At 41.3% G+C, this 18,319-nt stretch overlaps 2 protein-coding genes across 4 annotated transcripts in view; both read right to left on the bottom strand.

The window, feature by feature from the left end:
• Nucleotides 1-18,319, bottom strand: part of gtpbp3 (GTP binding protein 3, mitochondrial) — a 633,967-nt gene that overhangs the window by 202,411 nt on the left and 413,237 nt on the right. The gene's annotated exons all lie outside the window — the stretch shown is intronic.
• tmem200a (transmembrane protein 200A) lies at nt 3,227-8,407 on the bottom strand. The gene is made up of 4 exons (XM_010795178.1): nt 8,283-8,407; nt 7,899-8,173; nt 6,967-7,130; nt 3,227-6,312 (listed from the first exon to the last, which is right to left on the bottom strand). The coding sequence occupies exons 1-4, from the start codon at nt 8,402-8,404 to the stop codon at nt 5,218-5,220; spliced, it is 1,656 nt and encodes a 551-aa protein (XP_010793480.1). The 5' UTR covers nt 8,405-8,407; the 3' UTR covers nt 3,227-5,217.

The raw sequence follows: 18,319 nt of genomic DNA, 5'->3' as shown, positions 1-18,319 counted from the left end.
CAAAAGCTCAATTTGTGCGTGTGTATACGTGTTAGTGAGTTTACTCTTCAGGCAGGGGTCCAGAGCACATCTCGGCTGCTATGGCAACTAGGCTGGCGCTCACTGCTGCCTCATGGCAAGAGCACAACAAATGGATAGACGCACCAACACACACACTGGAGATATCGCCACAGCGCTGCTCCAGTTACACACACTGCAGGGAGACTCAGTTTTCTGCTTAATTACCCAGCATTCAACGCTAGGGAACAAGGAAAGACTGGGGTCAATATGACATAAAGATAACATGGCAGTGAGGCGATTTTAATAGCAACGACGGATGCGGATGCATTAAGTCAGCTGAACCTGTGGTTAAGTATGGGAAGGAAGTGACCTTTGACACGAGAGACTAGCAGTGTAGCAGTGATTGATAAAAGCACTAAAAATAACTTCCTCTTCAACAGAGTCTTATTTAATTTTCAATAAGTACTGCCAATTTGTAAGGCAGTTTCCTGTCAGTACAGTGTTGAAAGTAATAAGAAATCCGGTACCATAAAATAAACATTAACTGTTCCTTCCTTCCTTATCAGAAAATATGAATAATGGAGTGTTCATCGCTCTACAAACCAATATGTTTCTGTCTGGTTGACTCACTTCCATCACTTATTCAGCGCCGCTGATCCCAAAACCACGATGTGTTGATATTACCCGTGGCAGCTGTGCTAATGCAGTACGCTCTCGTGGCAGCCATTCTCCTCTGCTAATATGCAAACCATTCAATGTACCTTCCAGATGTGTCATAGTAATTAGTCTGTTTGTTTGCTGATTATGTTAACTGCCCACATCTCCTCTGTTGTTATTACTGGCAAAAACAACAAGGAAATAACACACAGGCGAAATAAAAATGCACACTAAATAAAACTGTTATTTCCGATGGGCTGAAAGAATGTATCAAAAATCAATCCTCTCTAAGCCTCCCATAACCAGAGCGGGCTCACCGGTGCCTCAGCTTTTCAAAGTCATTCCTTTCCATTGATGTGGATATCAATATGGGATCTGGGTAGTCTTAGTGATGTTTCATTTTTATATTCGGGCGCCTCTTTGTGTATGGATCTTTGTGCGAGCCACAATGACGTTTCATTCAATCTCTTACCTTTCTTCACTATCAATTTCAAAACTCATCATCAAACAATGATTTGAAGTATTTGGTTTTCTGTTCCTTTCGAACCAGAATCCAGACTGAAAGGTTATTTGTAGATTGTGATGCAGCCTGACTGTTTTTGGTATCTGACACCCTTGCCTCTGTGTGCAGCCATGGTGGCTTTCCCTGCTCAGTACATTACCAAGGTGTTCAAGACTGCGTAGAAGTCAAGTTGTTTTTTGGAGAGAAATCCACCAGAAGAAACACGACAAGAACTGCTTTTATCCTGGGTTTGTCAGATTGCAAACCAATCCTATAAAAATACCAAAACCAACAATGTGTCAGGCAGTGTGTCGATATATATCATATCCTGTCTTTCAGCCACAAGCTCATCAGTGACCACTGAAGACATGGACACAAATATCGGTTTTATATTTAGCGTAACCAGAAGCTCGACTCTGGGGAAGACAATTTCAATCTGATGATTGACATTTGGTACCGATATAATGCTGCCTAGAGGATTGGTGGTTACCTTATATTTGTCCAGTGCCCACATGTCAAAGCTTTCACTGATGCAGTGGGTTCAAATTAAATCACAATCAATCCTAATGACTTTGTTTAACAAGACTTTCCCTCCAATGGCACCATGATGTCAACATTTGTGATTTGGAGTAAAATGTCTCTAAAACAAATATATATAGATTGCCATAAAATTTGGTACACATATTCAGCTCAAGATGATTCGTAAAAACTGATGGGTCTGCTTCAGCGGACAAATTTGAACATTTAAATCAGTTGCCTCAGGCACATCGTGTCAATTTGCAGAATATTGCCAAGCTGTTAGTCTCTCCAACAAGGACTCGCGGTCCCTCAGCGAGCTGAAGTGTGTGACAGCCCAGGAGGTGCCAACAAATCCCCAGATGATGCAGAGCTATTGCTATGTGTCCTCCGGAAAGAGGAAACTGAAATGTGCATGCATCACCACCTGTCGAAACATCAAGGATTACAGAGAAAAATGCCCTTGCATTTTGCTACTCTGGATTTATTTCCAGGCGCACAACAGGAAAGCATTGGGAACATTTGATTACATTTTTTCAATCATTCAGCCATCTGTTGTAACAGGAAAGGCAGTTAGCAACAAAAATGTAGTTAAAGGAAGTCTTGTATCCCAAGAGCCTCTGCACCCTGGTAAGTGTGACTTTGATTAAACATTCAGGGGGAAAAAGGGCGATAAAAACTTGTAGGTCTATAGGGTTATAATTATCTGGGTTTTTATGATAGTGAATTCATTGCTGAAGAGACACAAGGGCAATGTTGTATCCATATTTCCTGGCAACAAGACACTCACAACATAAAAGTAAAATACTAAAGGCGACTTTAATCAGCCTATAGATCAAAAGATCAGCCTATATTTTATAAAATGTAAAGCAAAGCAAGGAAAGAACATTTTCAACCTCAAATATTTAATTTAGTGGACCTGCTAAAGGGTAACTGGATGTGACATCATCCATCTCTGCTGCCTAAAAATATTTCTTGCCTTCAGGAAGCATTAGCATTATCATATGTGCCCTCTTTAACAAAGGAGGAAGGCAGCCTCCCATTGTTTAGTGCTTCTATATTTGCATTTGAGGAAGAATATGTATGTATGAGTTTGTGTGTGTGTGTGTGTGTGTGTGTGTGTGTGTGTGTGTGTGTGTGTGTGTGTGTGTGTGTGTGTGTGTGTGTGTGTGTGTGTGTGTGTGTGTTGTTCAAACAGCTGTGGAGCATATGATAATTCAGGATGACCCATCCAGACCTTTGCTTATTATTTTGTATGCAGGGGACGAAGAAAGAAAGAGAAAGGAATTAGGTGTGTGTGTGTGTGTGTGTGTGTGTGTGTGTGTGTGTGTGTGTGTGTGTGTGTGTGTGTGTGTGTGTGTGTGTGTGTGTGTGTGTGTGTGTGTGTGTGTGTGTGTGTGTGTTCATATAGCTACTAGATACTGTTGCCTCTAACTGACCCCTAAGTGTAGCTCCTATGTGTGAATCCTTGCGTAGGAATCAGTCTTGGTTGAACACATAAAAACACCTTTCAGTGAAAATACAATTTATTTTAAACATTTACCAATAAATTGCTTTGGAACCAGTATATGAAATACTCTGGTAAAATTCCTTCACACCAAAGGGCTCCATCAATGTCGATGTTTCATCATTCAAAATGTGTTGCATTTAAGGTAGCACAGAGAGTGTTTGAAGTACATGGACTAATCTGGTCAAATGTATTAGGCATCATAAAAGCTCACATACTGAAAATAGAAACAGCAATGTCTTCAGATATTCAGTTCTGGACGACACACATGTTGATAACAAAATATGCTGAGACATTATTACTATGTTGCTCAGTAGCTGAATTCCTGAATTCCAAACTGCAATCATTAGCACATGGTTAATATCATCCCAGAGAAAATAAATAAATATAAAAGCAACACGTGGGGCTGTAGCAGAAAACAGTATGGCTCACATTTTAAATTCCAACCAAAGCAGAGAAGCTAATAGGCTTTCTTGCCTGCAAACTTATTAGCAGTGAATTTTTGTCCGGCTGCCCTTTCAGCAAGGACAAGATGTGCGTTTAAATGTTTTTTAGGGAAGCTACGAAACTAAGCTAGATGTGGGTTGTTGATAAAGAGCGGATATGTATTCTGTAACAGACAAGAAAATGTTACTTAAGCTCGGTTGGACTTTAATTTTAAAGCTTGACGGATTTACAGATAGCACAAGATAAATGCATTGATTTACTGATTGCTGGAATACAATGGCAGTCTGATACACTCTTTTAAACTGATATCTGTCTAAAATATAGTTTTTTCCAAAAGTAAAGAGCCAATCGCTATTCTCTTCATTAGGCTAAGTCATTTATCAAACTGGAATTCCTAAGATATGATTATTCTTTGTCATCATTTCATAGAATATCATTGAAAATAAACATTAGTTACAGCCCTGATTTATCATCATTTTGGCTGTCTTCTAGTTTATTAGTATTCACATATTAGGACTTCCTCTAATACTGAATAGGTTTGTGGATAGGTCTACGGAAATGAACAACACATGGATAATACAACGCATATCCTGAGTGAAGTCAATAGATGAAAAAAACTCAATATGCCTGTAGCACAGCCAAAGATAAAGATTGTTACTTGTAGTTTTCAGTAGCGGACATTACACTTTGCTGAAGTTCACGGGGATAGGGCAGCAACATTGTGACTGCAGAACAATATTGACGTTTTAGCAACTGGTTTTGTCCGACCTATGTGGATCTCTAGCAAACAAACAATAAACACCTTTAAAACAAATACTTCACCACTATATCTATGTGTTTTGGACATTGTCACTGCAGTCAATCATGGTCTTTGTAATGTTAACACAATTACTATCATTTGAATATGCCATCAGTCTATACAACCAAATGACGCTCTTTGTAGTTTTGTTTTCAAAGGTTTCCTACAAGCAAAGATCATTAAAACAACTTTTATGTCTCTGATTCTATCCTTTCTGATAATAAACTGCTCCTGCGAATTTTGCAGTTTGTGCCTAGATCTTTGTTATAAAAGATTCATCTTTGCATCACAGCCACCTGCTGGGAAAGAAACCAGCTCGAAGCGCTTTCAGCATGTCCTTGAATGAAAACTTGTAACACTTAACGAAAAGCATTTTCCAAAACCTGTTATAATGAAACAGCAGGGAAGTCTCAGGGTTGAGAACCTGTTGAATTAAATTTTAGAACTGCACTTTTATAAAGTAGAATTGTAATGTTATGTAAATCATTGTAATGATCCCTGTAGGGAGCATCTCTTTCCAGGGAAGTCACAGGTCAGGGTCAGATACAGAACAGCACCTCTAGACCTGGCACAGCAGGCATTCAGCCGAGCCCTGAACCTTTGATTTTTCAAGATGGTCCATCACCCCTTGCTTTCCAAAAAGTGTCCTTTAAACCACATTTGAGCTTATCCTTTCCCGGGTACAGCTGTTGAACTCATCAGTTTCCCCCTGACACAAGCGCACTGTACTCTCAAACAGTCTGGAGAGCCGTTTACAGAACAAGACCGGCAACCTTCAGTTCAGCCTCTTCAGAACCGAGTCTCGGAGCTGCCCCTCTTCAGCGAGCTGCTGTTAAAGTCGTCACGCTCAAAACTCAGATTATTATGCGACCTGGATATCATTAGCAGCTTGTCCCGCTTGCTGTAGTCGCGCCTCACAGCCGCATCTAACAGCCGCTCGCCTTGGTCCTCCCTGTCCTCCAGCCGTGTGTAGCCTTTACTGCTTAGGCGGTTGCCCCCGTTGCTACGGCAGCTGTTGCTACGGTCGAGGCGGGGCCAGCTGGGGTGTTTCCGCTGCTCCGGGTGAACGCTGAGCATGCTCGGCCCGCGCTCCAGGTCCAGAGATTTGGAGTGGCTGCCGAGCATGTGCAAGGAGGAGTTGGAGCCAAAGTCGCTCTTTGCTGCTCCCGGGGAGAGCCAGCAGCCTGAGGTAGAGGAGGGGGCGGGGGAGAGGGAGCAAGAGGAGACGGAGGAACAGTGGGAGGAAGAGGAGGCCGAGTTACTCCGGTGTAAGCCCGGCGGTTTGGAGGCCTTAGCAACAGATGGTACAGGAACCACCAAAGACTCCATGGAGCTCAGGGGCTTCGACCTCACTCCGTCCCTCCGCTCTCTTCCTCTCTCTTCCTCAGTGATCGCCTCCATCTCCGGTTCGTCAATTACACAGTTGTTGAGTTTTATAACCGGGAGATTAAATGCAGAGAGAGAGGAGGAGACAATGGAGCGTGCATGGTGTCCTCCTTTCTCCCCATCTCCATCCACGGACCACTGGTGGCGTACCGCATCCGAGTGAGCCCTCCCGAGCCCCGGGCCGCGGTAAGAGCGATCCTTGTAGAGCGGTGCCAAAAGCCCCGCAAAGCTACAATCCAGCTTAGCCTGCCCCCCGTGTCGGTGAGACTCCTCGTCCCCTAGCAGCACCTCCTCCTCTTCGGCCGACCCGCCGGACCGATTGGAGAACGCCAGGAGGGAGTTACTGCCCAGTCGTCCTGCGTTATCAGCTCCAAACGTTCGAAGATCCCCAACTTCCCTTCCAAAGGCGCTGTTGCTGTGATGGTGTTGCTTCTGCTCTTTCTGCCTGAGGCGATGGATGTCAATGACGGTGGAGTACATGTCTCTCATGTGGATTATCTAGTGCAGAAGAGAAAATATGTCATAAGTAGAAGCAGAAAGCTTTATTTTGGGATTACCTGAGAATATGTTTAATATTTGATTATATCATTTTATAGTTTGAATTTGTTGGTTGGAGGTCTGTGACCTTGAAATACTCTCATGTATTACCTGGAAGAGGGGAAGGCAGAAGGATAGGATTAATGGAATCAAGGAAGGGGGAGAGAGGGCATAAGAGTAGAACAAATATGATCAGAGGAGAATTACAGAGATAGAGGGAATGAGGTTGGCTGAAATATGATTTGCATGTGAGTTATGTAGAGATGATGACTGCACTGTGCATGCACCTCAGTTTGTAGAGAGTGCAGGAAGAACTGAAATGAGAACACCAAATCGGGGAGAAATATTAACTTCATTTTCTATTGACTCATGTTGCTGAATTGAAACACCTGTTTGACATTGTACCTCGTAACCTGTGAAGAAACCATTTCGGAACAAATCACTGTTTCGCAACTTGGAAGGCAATATCAGTTCTGCGTTTATGTTTCCCAGTACTTTTGGCCTTCGGCATGTCGACCTTAAATAAATCAACTGGCAACTCTAGTATTACATTTCTCCGGCAGTGTCAGGTAGACACTAATGCATGTCCAAGCATTTGCGGGATTTCAGTCTTACCTTAGTTTCTCTGTCTCTGTTTTCATGAAGAATGGCATTAGCACAGATGAAGATGAAAATCCCAATGCCCATTGTGAATGGCCCGAACATCTTCATCCGCTCAGAGTGACGGTGCTGTTCCAGGAACCGTGCCAGAGCACCTGCGATCTGCTTAGTGGGCGTATCTACATGCAAAGCACATTGAAGGTATGAGCTATTACATATGAGGAATGTTGATTTATAAGCCATGGAGCAGAACAAATGAAGTACTAAGAGACACAAAGATGAGCACTGACTCCTTTTAGGACAAATCAACCTTCAGAATCTAGCTTCAACTTTCAGGTCTGACGACTAAATTCAGTGGAAGATGGTCTTACACCTGCAATCCCTTTATTGGCAACAGCGGCTGGTCATTGGATTGACTTATTGTCTGAAGTCTGATTGTATAGAATTCTAATAGAAAACTGCCCTCTTTTTTACATTAACACAGTTTGCAAATTATGTAATGGTCCCAATCAACAGTTTCAAGTCTTCCTTATAATATATATTTTGTATATATATAGTCATATATACAGTATATATAAGTCAAATCGATGATAAAGCTGGATATCCTTCAGGGCTGGTCAGGTTGCCTGGTTTGAGTGTTGTCCGTGTTTCACTATTATAACTTTATTCCTTTTAAACCTGTATAATAAATTAATGAAAGTAACATTTTAGTCTCCTGAGAAATATCTTGTTCAGCATTTGGTTGTACTTGGCTTCAACCTCTTGTGTAACTTCTGGTTTCATAGAACCAGATGGCGATGGCCAGAATTATAAACTCAAAGCTCAAGACCGTCCTCAAACCAATGGGTGATGTCATAGTGACTAGATCTACTTCTTATGTGTAGTCTATGCTCAATGCCAATGTAACTTAACAACCCTGGTTGACTTTCATCCCATATTTCATTTACCTGGAACAATTTGACCCTTGCTGGAATTAGCCACGTCCTCATCTGTGAAGGCGATCTTGGCTGCATTTCCTTCCCCTGTTGCAGACGTTTTAGCTCCTCTTCCAGTTGCCGACCTTTCCGAGGGAATGTTTCTATGGTGCGGCCAGTAACCCAGCGTCGCCATGGCGATCCCTACAGATAATACGACCAGTCCAAGAATGAGGAAAAATCCGGAGGCAGAGTAGAGGCGTAGCCTGCCGCGTACTATGACAACATCAGTGCGTCGTTTCCGCTTTCTAATGAGACGTATGGAAAGAGAACAGAATTTGTAGTTTTTGGAGACAATATATGACATCATTACAGCCATTATACAAAACATAAGCAGAGGGAAATGAATACAATTACCTGGGGGCAGCTTCTGGGGCATTTCCTTGGCCTGGCGTTGCATGTAAGTTCCGGTTATGAGAGCGGGCGGAGTCTTGCCGTTTTAGCTTAGCCAATCCAGTTAGCACACCTGCTGCTGCCATTCTTAACCTGTAGAAACACATCGGAAGAAAACTAGTCATTTAACAAACACTCAAAAATAAATATGTGAAAGAATGGTTTTTACAACCGTTTGATATAGTTTCATTATGCAGATATATTAGCATTAAATAAAAATACTATCTGCAACCATATTTAAAACCGCTCAAGGGATGCACATATGTATTTCCACACAGCCAAAGTCTCCCAGATGCTTTGAATATAGGAGGTTTAAGACACTCTATATTCGGAGTGCAGCATGTCTCACAACTGAGCAGCTTTTTGTCTTCTTTTAAACAAATAGAGTTGCAGGCTTGTCTCATACAACAGTGACTTTTGAAAAGCTGCAGATGACAGTTTATTATTTACACACCTTTTTAGGCAAAGTGTGTCAGACTTGTGTCAGCGTCTTTACGAGTTCGTGAAATTCCATTTACAGTTTTAGTAGTGTTACAGATGTATGCACACAAACATACACACACACACCAATTGCAATCTTCTGCATCTGGTGGGATTTTTGTTATTAGCTGTCAGCCTTAAGGACAACATCGGCAGGGGGATCCGTGTGTCTGTGTGTGTGTGTGTGTGTGTGTGTGTGTGTGTGTGTGTGTGTGTGTGTGTGTGTGTGTGTGTGTGTGTGTGTGTGTGTGTGTGTGTGTGTGTGTGTGTGTATACTGTGTGTTGTCATACAGTTACCCCTGCATGATTTTTGTTTGCTGCATACTTCCTGTGTTTATGAGAGAGAAATTAAGTAAACAGGATAAGAGGTATAATAATAGAACTCAAACAGACAGGGAGAGGAACACACTTGGCTTGTGTTTTTTTATTCTTGGACTGTTAAATGCAAATTACATTTTCTTTCTTGGCATTATTGTCGCTATTTACGTTGGTGTTGCAGTTATAAAATTGGAATTACAGTGCAGCATTCATGCCATAATATTAAAACGAATCATATTCCCTCTGCTCACCAGCTGCTTGGATGTCTATTAATAGTTATTATTCCAGGAGTCTTCATTTGTTTTTAAATTCCTGTTAATCTGGGTTTACATGAACATTAGCATTGTCCTGTTTAGCTCTAAGAGGATTAAACCACTATATGTAATGTTGAATACCGGTGGTGGATGGCAATTTTAAAAGAATACTTCTTCAGATCTGGGTAGAATGACTTCATCGCTGCAGATTATTTGGCTTTTTTTATTGTTGCTTCTTCATTTCTTTAACTTTAACATTTTGGGTAAAAAATGTAAAACTACATGTGACCACATTGATCCCCAACAGAGGTTTTACGTATCAACAAGTAAAATCACCAGTGAGCAGCAGTGAAAACTTGTAAGATTGTTTGAATCGCCACCAAGAACGTGTTAAACATATTTAGATCATTTCCACATTTTACTTAGTAAGCTAAAGACATAGTTTTATGACCATAACTCTCTTCAATTTCCCAAATTATTTTTATAATTTCCTGAGAAATAAGAAAGTCAACTCGAGGTGGAGCTACCAAAAGTTTCTTAACTCTTGCAGAACAGTAAATCCCACTCCATAGTACGTTGAAGGCTTTTGCCATTGTCTATTATTATCACAGGTAGCGCACCCTAAACACTAAATAAGAGCAATCGTGGCCATTAGTGACGTATTATTTTCAATACAACTGGAATATTGTTGGTTATTATCATTCATTTTTAAGGATTGCTTCAATGTTTCTCCGGTTTTAATATTGGTTTTCTGTGTCGTGTGCATTTTTGTGTGGATAACCGCGTCCATAATAGGATAAAAACCCACGACCTTCGTTTTTCAATTTTTTTTAATTTCCCCCTCTTTGTCCTTGCTTCCACGTCTCTCTCTGTCCCTTTCTTTCTCCAAGAACACACTATCTGATCATCTCATCCATTCTCATCCCTCAGTGTGTGTGCTAATGCATTCTGGTTGTGACCCTGAATAATTTTCTTTACCTCCACTCCATGTCTCTCTGTTTGTATTCCTCCCCCCCCAATCTTCTGTCCCCTCAGATCCATTTTAATCCGTCTCTAATTCGAAATGACCCCTATTTGGTCACTATCCTCTTTCTAATTCCCTTCCTTTTCTTTACTTCCTCATACATCAAGGCAATAAAGATTCAGAGTGAGAAAAAGATATTCAGTAATCAAAGTAACCGTGAATCACACAAAGGACAAGACGTCCTCTACACTCTATCCTCCTTCTCACATCTTCATGTATGTCAATCTTCGCATTGGTAACACTGCTGTAGAAAAGTGTTTCACCGCAGATGGTGAATCACACAAGGACAAACACAACAAGCCTCGCTTCTCGGGTTTTTTCTGCACTCCCTCTGACTCTCTCCCGCTCTCGATTCCTCTCGCTCCTTGGTGAGCGTCAAATCCCACACAATGTATTAAGAGCAGGGGTGGAGATTTCTTCCGTTAACAGACACAAAAAATTGATGGATGGGAGTACAGGGGAAGGATAGAGTAAAGGAGATAAAACAGACCAGCAGTAGAAATGGAGGGTCGACAAAGATGGAGATGAAAAGGGATGTTAAAGTACTTTTTTAGTAAGTAACTGGGTACCACACTGAGTCATGACATGAAACTGAAAGCTTGTACAAAAAGCTAAAATGGACAAAAAGTTGTAACTTCAAAGCGGACAAAGTAGAGTGAATTGAAAGGCCTGACAATAAAGGATAGTGCTTTTGCTGCCAGTGATGACAAGACAGAAGTGGAAAACAAGCCAAGTGCATCTGTCATTTTAACAAGGAAGGAGTGAAACGCTGCTGAAACAGACACAACGGCGGCCTAATGAGAAACCACTTGGGCCCCGACACAACGCTGTGGAGAGTGAGCGGTGACCACATGAAACCACACATTCATATTCAGTTACCATCCTCAACACCAAGCGTCCAATCAGTGGGGCTGTGCATGGAAACCTCTTCTTTGCATACAGAATATGCATTAGAAGAAATCCTTCAGTGTGTCTTAAGAGTGAAATTAGCCATGTATTCTGCAGCATTTTTGGTGTGAATTCACAGGCTGTGTGAATATTAATGTGTCCACCTCCTGTCACATACAACGTTTGAATTATGCACGCCATTTTCCACTTCATCGCCTTAATAATCGGTTTCCTAAATTAGTGCTTAATGAATCGTGAATTAGCCTCCTAATGATAACCCTAATACTGAAACTACTTGGCTAAATTATTCCTGCTGTTTGTCTTTGCACACTCACAGCAAGGCAAGAAAACTACAGAAACAATTTAATATACAGTACATGTCATCCCTCAGGGAGAATCTATTTTGTAACTGGAGTTATTTAAACTCGAACACATTTTTTAAATGTGCTTTTCTGAGAAGATTTTTACCTCTTTACATCGTGATGTTATCTATATCATCTATAGGAGAAGGCACGTGATGTATTGTCCCTATAGCAACTATGTGTTCTGCTGCTAGATGGCACGTTTCTATAGCAACAACCAGCTGTGTGCAAAGGAATGGCAGGTGTAACATAATTACAGTAAATCCTTTTAACGAAAGCATTTCTCAGGTGACCTCTGGATTATTTTTTTATTATGTCACAGCGCATAAGTTGAAATGATTTCAGTCCTCTTCCCCTGTCACTTTCAAAGAGGCATGATTGAGTGGGGTAGGAAATGAAGAGGCACCTAAGGATGCTGGAGTAGAATTGGGGGTTGGGAAGTGAGATGAAATGGGAAGAGAAAGGAGGTGGTGAAAGGAAGACACCAAGGAGGAAGAGAGAGGAAGTGAGAAACGGAGAGTTTGACACAAAAGGGGCTTGCTAAAATATAAAAATAAAATTCCACTCATAATTGGCATCGAGTTTGGGTGTTAATTACATCTTGTTTATGTGATTTGAGCTGAAGAGAGAAAACGACGAAGAGTTTGGAAGAGGCACGAGAACAGGACATGTGAATAATAAGATACATGTAAGTTAAGGAATGACAGCCTGAGGGGGAAGAAAAAGAGTAAAGGACATGTTTTGAACAACATGTAACAAACTCCAGAGACTTCTCTGACTCTATAAGCACGCTGAGAAAAGTTTGTCTCCAATGACTCACCTCAGTGAACTGTATGCTAACACGTCATGGAGAAAGGCATCTAACATGGACACATAGAGGAAGAAGGAAAGCTGGAAGGAGAAAGGTAAAGAGAGGAATGATCCAGGAGCAAGGCTTGGGAGAGAAAATGTTCATTATGTCTATTGTCTACCATTATAGGTACACTTTGTTACTGTGTCATAAACCTCTATAGGGAGGTTTACCAAGTGCTCTAATAAATGTAAAAAAAAACACAACAACGTGCTCGTACTGTTTTTTTTTTTTACCTGAGCTGTTTTTGAATGGAGACTGTCACTACCCGATCTGCCGCCCTGCCCTATCTGCAGTGCGTATGTGCGAGATGGTCCGCCACTACATACAACAACCCAAGTAGGACACTTGGCACAGTGGCTTTTGGCAAAGCACAAAAAGAAAACTCGAGAAAGATGAGTTATTGTTATTACAACGTGACTTCACTATTATTTAACAACTCTTTTTATTGGGTTATTTTATTTGGGGTTAAGTACATTGTCAGAATAAGTGAGAAATGAATTTAACTTCTGTTAGACAGCTATATGCCATACATTTTTGCATACATTCACAGTAAATATTTATTCAGTAGATAGCTGTCTAACAGAAGTTAGATTCATTTATCACTTATTCTGATAACAACCGCATTCATACTGTATGTGTGTGTGTGTGTGTGTGTGTGTTGAGATCATAATATATCGGAGGACTAAAAATTAGGATCATAATCAATAACAGTGGTAAAGGTATCGGATGGATGGGTTTTTAATTAAATAAGGTGGTCGGCGGTGGACGAGTGTCGTGAATATAGGAAGCGGTAGTAGGGACGTCTCGGGCCAGATAGATCTACCTCCCCTCTCGTCTCTTCCCTGGTATTTCAAACTTCGACGCAAGTGAGTTCTTACTGAATCAAAGAGATTCCCTAGGATCGCGTTTGTCTACGTTCTGTTCGTACCCTGTTACCTCCTTAAATTCTATAGACTTGTCGCGCCACACTACTGTGTTTGTAGTTCTCAGGTTTGTCTTGGAAACACCCTAATCAAGAATGTACAAGATATAGCTGGTGAAGAAAGTAGTGTCGTGTAATTACTGAATGAGGTACCAAAGTGTTTGTGAATGCTGAATACAGAAGGGGAACGGTAGTAAAACAAAACTCATCGACGTGATTTAGTAACCAAACTCACTAAATGAAGAACACCAACATACTTACTCAGCTAGCTGTGAGAGGACCCCCTGGAGGATATACAATATAATAACATATACGATGGAGTGTGCACCCTCCCCCAACGTCGCGCTGTGAGTATGTTCTTTAATTGATGTACGATGCAAAACGTATGATGACTCATGGCATATAATATAGTGGAGGGAGGATGGGGGATGATGCTGGGGGACACCACACATATTTCTTAACGTCACAGGGTGTGTTACATGGATTGTAAATTAGGGGATCATTATTGAGTGTATTTTTTTAATTTATTTTTTTGTTTGTGTGTGTAGTTTGTAATGTCTTATATTTTTTTTACCATATTGAGTTTGTGTTGTAGGACCCCCTTCCCGCCTGAGGTACTTTTGTTGTGTTGTATTTGTTCTTCCTGGTGTTTATTGTCTATTTGCGGGAGTTTGGTTTTTTTGGTTTTTTCACTTCAGAGGTTGTTGTGTGTGACCTTTGTGTATGTATACATTTGTTGGTTTTTTGCCTTGCGTTGTATTTTTTTGGTGAGAGCACCTCTGTTTGAATTTGTTAAGTTTTTTTTATATATATTAACACATTTCGAGTGGGAGAGACCCCCCACGGGAAGATTACTGATCAGAGGTGGGAGAAGCACCCCCCGTGGGGAAGATACCATATATAGATATTTTGTTGTACCATATCGGTGGGAGTACACCCCCATGGGGAGCTGTACTTGTGCGCGTAGCAAAAAATTTTTCTAACAGTGCAGGACGCTACACTTTAGGCGTACGCGTATGGGCGGCTGTGCGTATATAGCACGTCGGATTGAATAATCTATATTTTATATTACACACCTATGAGTGGGAGAGGGACCCGCGAAGAGAGGTCCGAGTTCACCGCAAGAGGTGGGAGGCGGTCCCAGGTCTGTTCTCTGTCGGTCCTCTGAGTGGTTGGAACAGTTAGGTTGTTTTTGAGCTGAAGCTAGAGCACCCAAACGTCTCGTTCGACGTGGCTCGGAGGGACGGTCGCGTTAACACAGGACGTAGCAGAGGGACGTCCGAGACGACACGGAGGACGTCGTCTAGTCAGAAGGACGACTCGAGCGTAAGTCGACGACGAATCTTCGTCCTTCATGTATGTCCTTTGCGCTTCACATGTATGATCACCTGTTCCTTTACATGTAGCCCTGTCCTTCACACGGTATAGTCCTTGTCCTTCAATGTATGTCCCTGTGCCTTCAATGTATTGTCCCTTGTCCTTCAATGATGTCCCTGTCCTATCAAATTATGTCCCTGTCCTTCCATNGGCCTTGTTGTACACACATCAGTGGCGGGAGATGCCGTACAGAGGAAGGTTGCTTCTTTATTTTGCACAAGTTTAAGTAACAAAACAAGGATATGTCTGTACCTTCCTCTGTACGGCATCTCCCGCCACTGATGTGTGTACAACAAGGCCGTAACCATGGAGTCAACATTAGGGGGGACCAAAAATTAAATCAAAATTTGAATACTAATTTGCTGCTATTCTAAAGGAAAATATATAAAAATTCACTAACACATGGGACACTTTAAAACCTGTTAAACCTCATAAAAACAACAATATTCACGAAACTGTGTCTCAGGCATAGGTGTAGGAAGCGTCCTCAATATCGGTGGGACAATTTGACGGGGGGTGTATAGGCAGGTGGTAGACCTCAGTAGGGGGGTCCGAGGGCATGCTCCCCTGGGAAGATTTTTTTTTTTAAATGTTGAAGCTAAATGCATCAATCTGGTGCAAAATAGGCACTAAATCTATGGATACATCTCTCAACACCCATATGAAACAGAACTGTAAACAGATTTACTTTTTCTTTATACATATTTGACTAATCACTCCCCTAGCTACTATTCCTGAAAAGTTCGGTTTTAACATCAGAACTACAAGTTATTTACACAAAGAAGCTAAACCGGAGGGTTCATTAACATTAGCATTACGAAATAAAATAATATATATTACTTTAGGGCTAACTAGAAAAAGATAACAGAACTGATGGAGGGCAAATTAAAACATGACTGACCTGCATGGAGCATCAACGCTAACTGAAGCTGGACTCGGACGTGATACAGCGAAATATACCCCCCGGGTACAAAATAAAAGGTATGCATAAACAAACAAAGGCGGAACCAATTTACATATGAAAAGAATATATCATTTTGGTGAAGTTCACAATAACAGAAAATAGAGGTTTTCAAGTATACAAATAGCCAAAATAAAAAAGTCATAGAATAGCAATTTCATTTAAAAAAAATGTATATCAGTTATAGCTATATATTGGGGGGGACATTTTGAGCGTGTCTGAATATTGGGGGTATGTGTCCCTCCCAATATTATATTGCGTGTGGACGGAATATTTTTTTTATATCGATTTCGGTCCGTTTGCGTTATCGTCCTCGTTTGGCTCCAGCCTTAGACCCCATTTACACAGGAACTTTGCGTTTACTCACGTAATTCGTTTTCAAAAAAGTCTGACGTTCAAACGCATTCGGCTCAATTAACGTGTCCGTTCACACAAGACCGCTCGACCCGCTGGAAACGCTGTAGTACATATGCCACAAAATAAACCAAAAGCAGCGAAGAAGACCCCGGAGCATGGTTGCCCTTCTGTTTATGCCCCGCGGTGGATTTAGCAACATGTAGTTCATGTAATTCTCCATTTCCACTTGTTGCTGATGGTTGTGGTACAGGAGCTGTAGATTTTGCACTAATATCTGTAGCATGGTCAGTAGCAGTAGCATGCTACCATGTACCATGCTACAGCAGTGCTTTCCAATAGTTGTATTCCACTGTTAAATAACCTGTTCAATACAAGCATGCCAGTTGTAAAAATAAAATAAAATGTCTGTGAACTGATATTTGTTTAGTGAGCTTATTAGAGGATGTTCCCTGAAAGATTCTAAAATGTCAATGAAGATGTCAGACTTAGTATATTTGTTAATAATTACATACAATACATGGCATTTGTTTGTGTGTGTGTTCCAAGTGAATCTGCAGCCCCCTGGTGGCCAGTACATCAATTATGTGGCCCCCACCACCATCCAAGTTGCCCATCCCTGATGTAGATACACAACTTACTGTTGGATGTATGACTGACTGCATTTCTCAATGGCACTGTTTCAAAAATGCTGAAAAACAACTTGTCTTGTTTTGTATTAATTGATTTCTGAAGATGCGAGATCATACATAAATGATTACAAAAGCGGACAGAGAAAAAAAAGATTTGCCAAAAATGTGATTTAAATCCATATTTTTCATATAGACAATGGATTATATGTAGGGTTGGGTATCGTTTGAATTTCCAGGATTCTGATTCCGATTCTACTTTTTATGCCGTTTGCCAAGACTTGATAAGTCGCTCGTAAAACACAGGAGGTATGGGAACTAAGAAAACCATATGTGGTAAATTGTACAGCTAATATAACACAACACATTAGTTACATTTCCTGTAACTGGTGGATATAGAGTTGCTGGGGGGGGTGGGTCGGGGTTGAGATGCACAGGCTTTAGTGGAGACGCTGCGCACAGCTGATCAACAGCTGGGACGCAAACCACCAAATACAAAAACATAATTCAGATCCAGTCCTCATCACTCCACTCCGGAGGGATTCCCCGATCATTTCTTACAGTTTCTCATCAAGAGGGTGTCTCCTGTCCCCGGTACAAACTGCCTGAGGAGGCCGTGTCTCATATATATGCGGGTTCGGGTCTGGTTGCGGATCTTGTGCCGACGGGTCGGGTCGGGTTGCGGAACTAATTGGCAATATGTGCGGGTAGCGGGGCGGGTTCGGTATTGCACGTCGCGGGTGCGGCGGGAGCGGGTCTTGAAAATCAGACCCGTGCAGGACTCTGTGGTCAGCCCCACTTGTAGGTAGAAGTTCATTCAAACATACTATAGCCTTGAGGCAACTCTCATCTTAATGCTATTCTATTTATGTTATGGTTAAAGCTTGTATCAGTCATGTTTTTAATGTATATGAAAAATTTATATATCCATGTGGTTTGTTTGTAGCCTTTACAAGGGAGACCTGCCGTGGTGGAGTACCCACTCAGGGACATACTACACACTCAGCTACTGAGGAATGTGGATCAGTGTGCCATATTTTCCTGGAGTTCATCTATAGTGGACAAACAAATAACATCTGTTCAAAAAGCTACAGTACTAGAAACAGTGGATCTTAAATTAGTTCATAATTATATGTCTGAAATCTAAAACTTTCCTACTACACTTGGCTTTCCAGTTTGTAGTCATTGGAACTTCTAAAAGGTCAGAATGAAATACGAGGAAACTGAAAGGACATAAATGTACCAATTATCTCATGTTTGCTTTGTCTTTCTACAATCTTTTTAAGACAACTTCCGGTAGCAGAATATGAAAAAACGGGGGGGTTTTTTGTTTCTGTTTTCTAGTGATTTTATTTTTTGTTTTGAGAAGTAGAAAATTAAAATCATCCCGTTTTTTTAAGTTTATTAAATCCATTTTTGACCATGATAAAGAAAAACGCNTTATTAATTGAGCTTTAAAACAAATGAATAACGACGGAGATCTATTTTTCTCCCCCTCTTCTGACTTGATCAGAGCACGCTACCCTCTCCTGCAGGGGGGCGTGGTCAGCTGCAGCTCACAGAATCAGCCCCCTGCAAA

Source organism: Notothenia coriiceps, unplaced genomic scaffold, assembly GCF_000735185.1.
Source record: "Notothenia coriiceps isolate Sejong01 unplaced genomic scaffold, NC01 NC01_scaffold00037246, whole genome shotgun sequence".
Classification (NCBI taxonomy): domain Eukaryota; kingdom Metazoa; phylum Chordata; class Actinopteri; order Perciformes; family Nototheniidae; genus Notothenia; species Notothenia coriiceps.
This window is presented reverse-complemented; position numbering and strand designations above follow the sequence as displayed.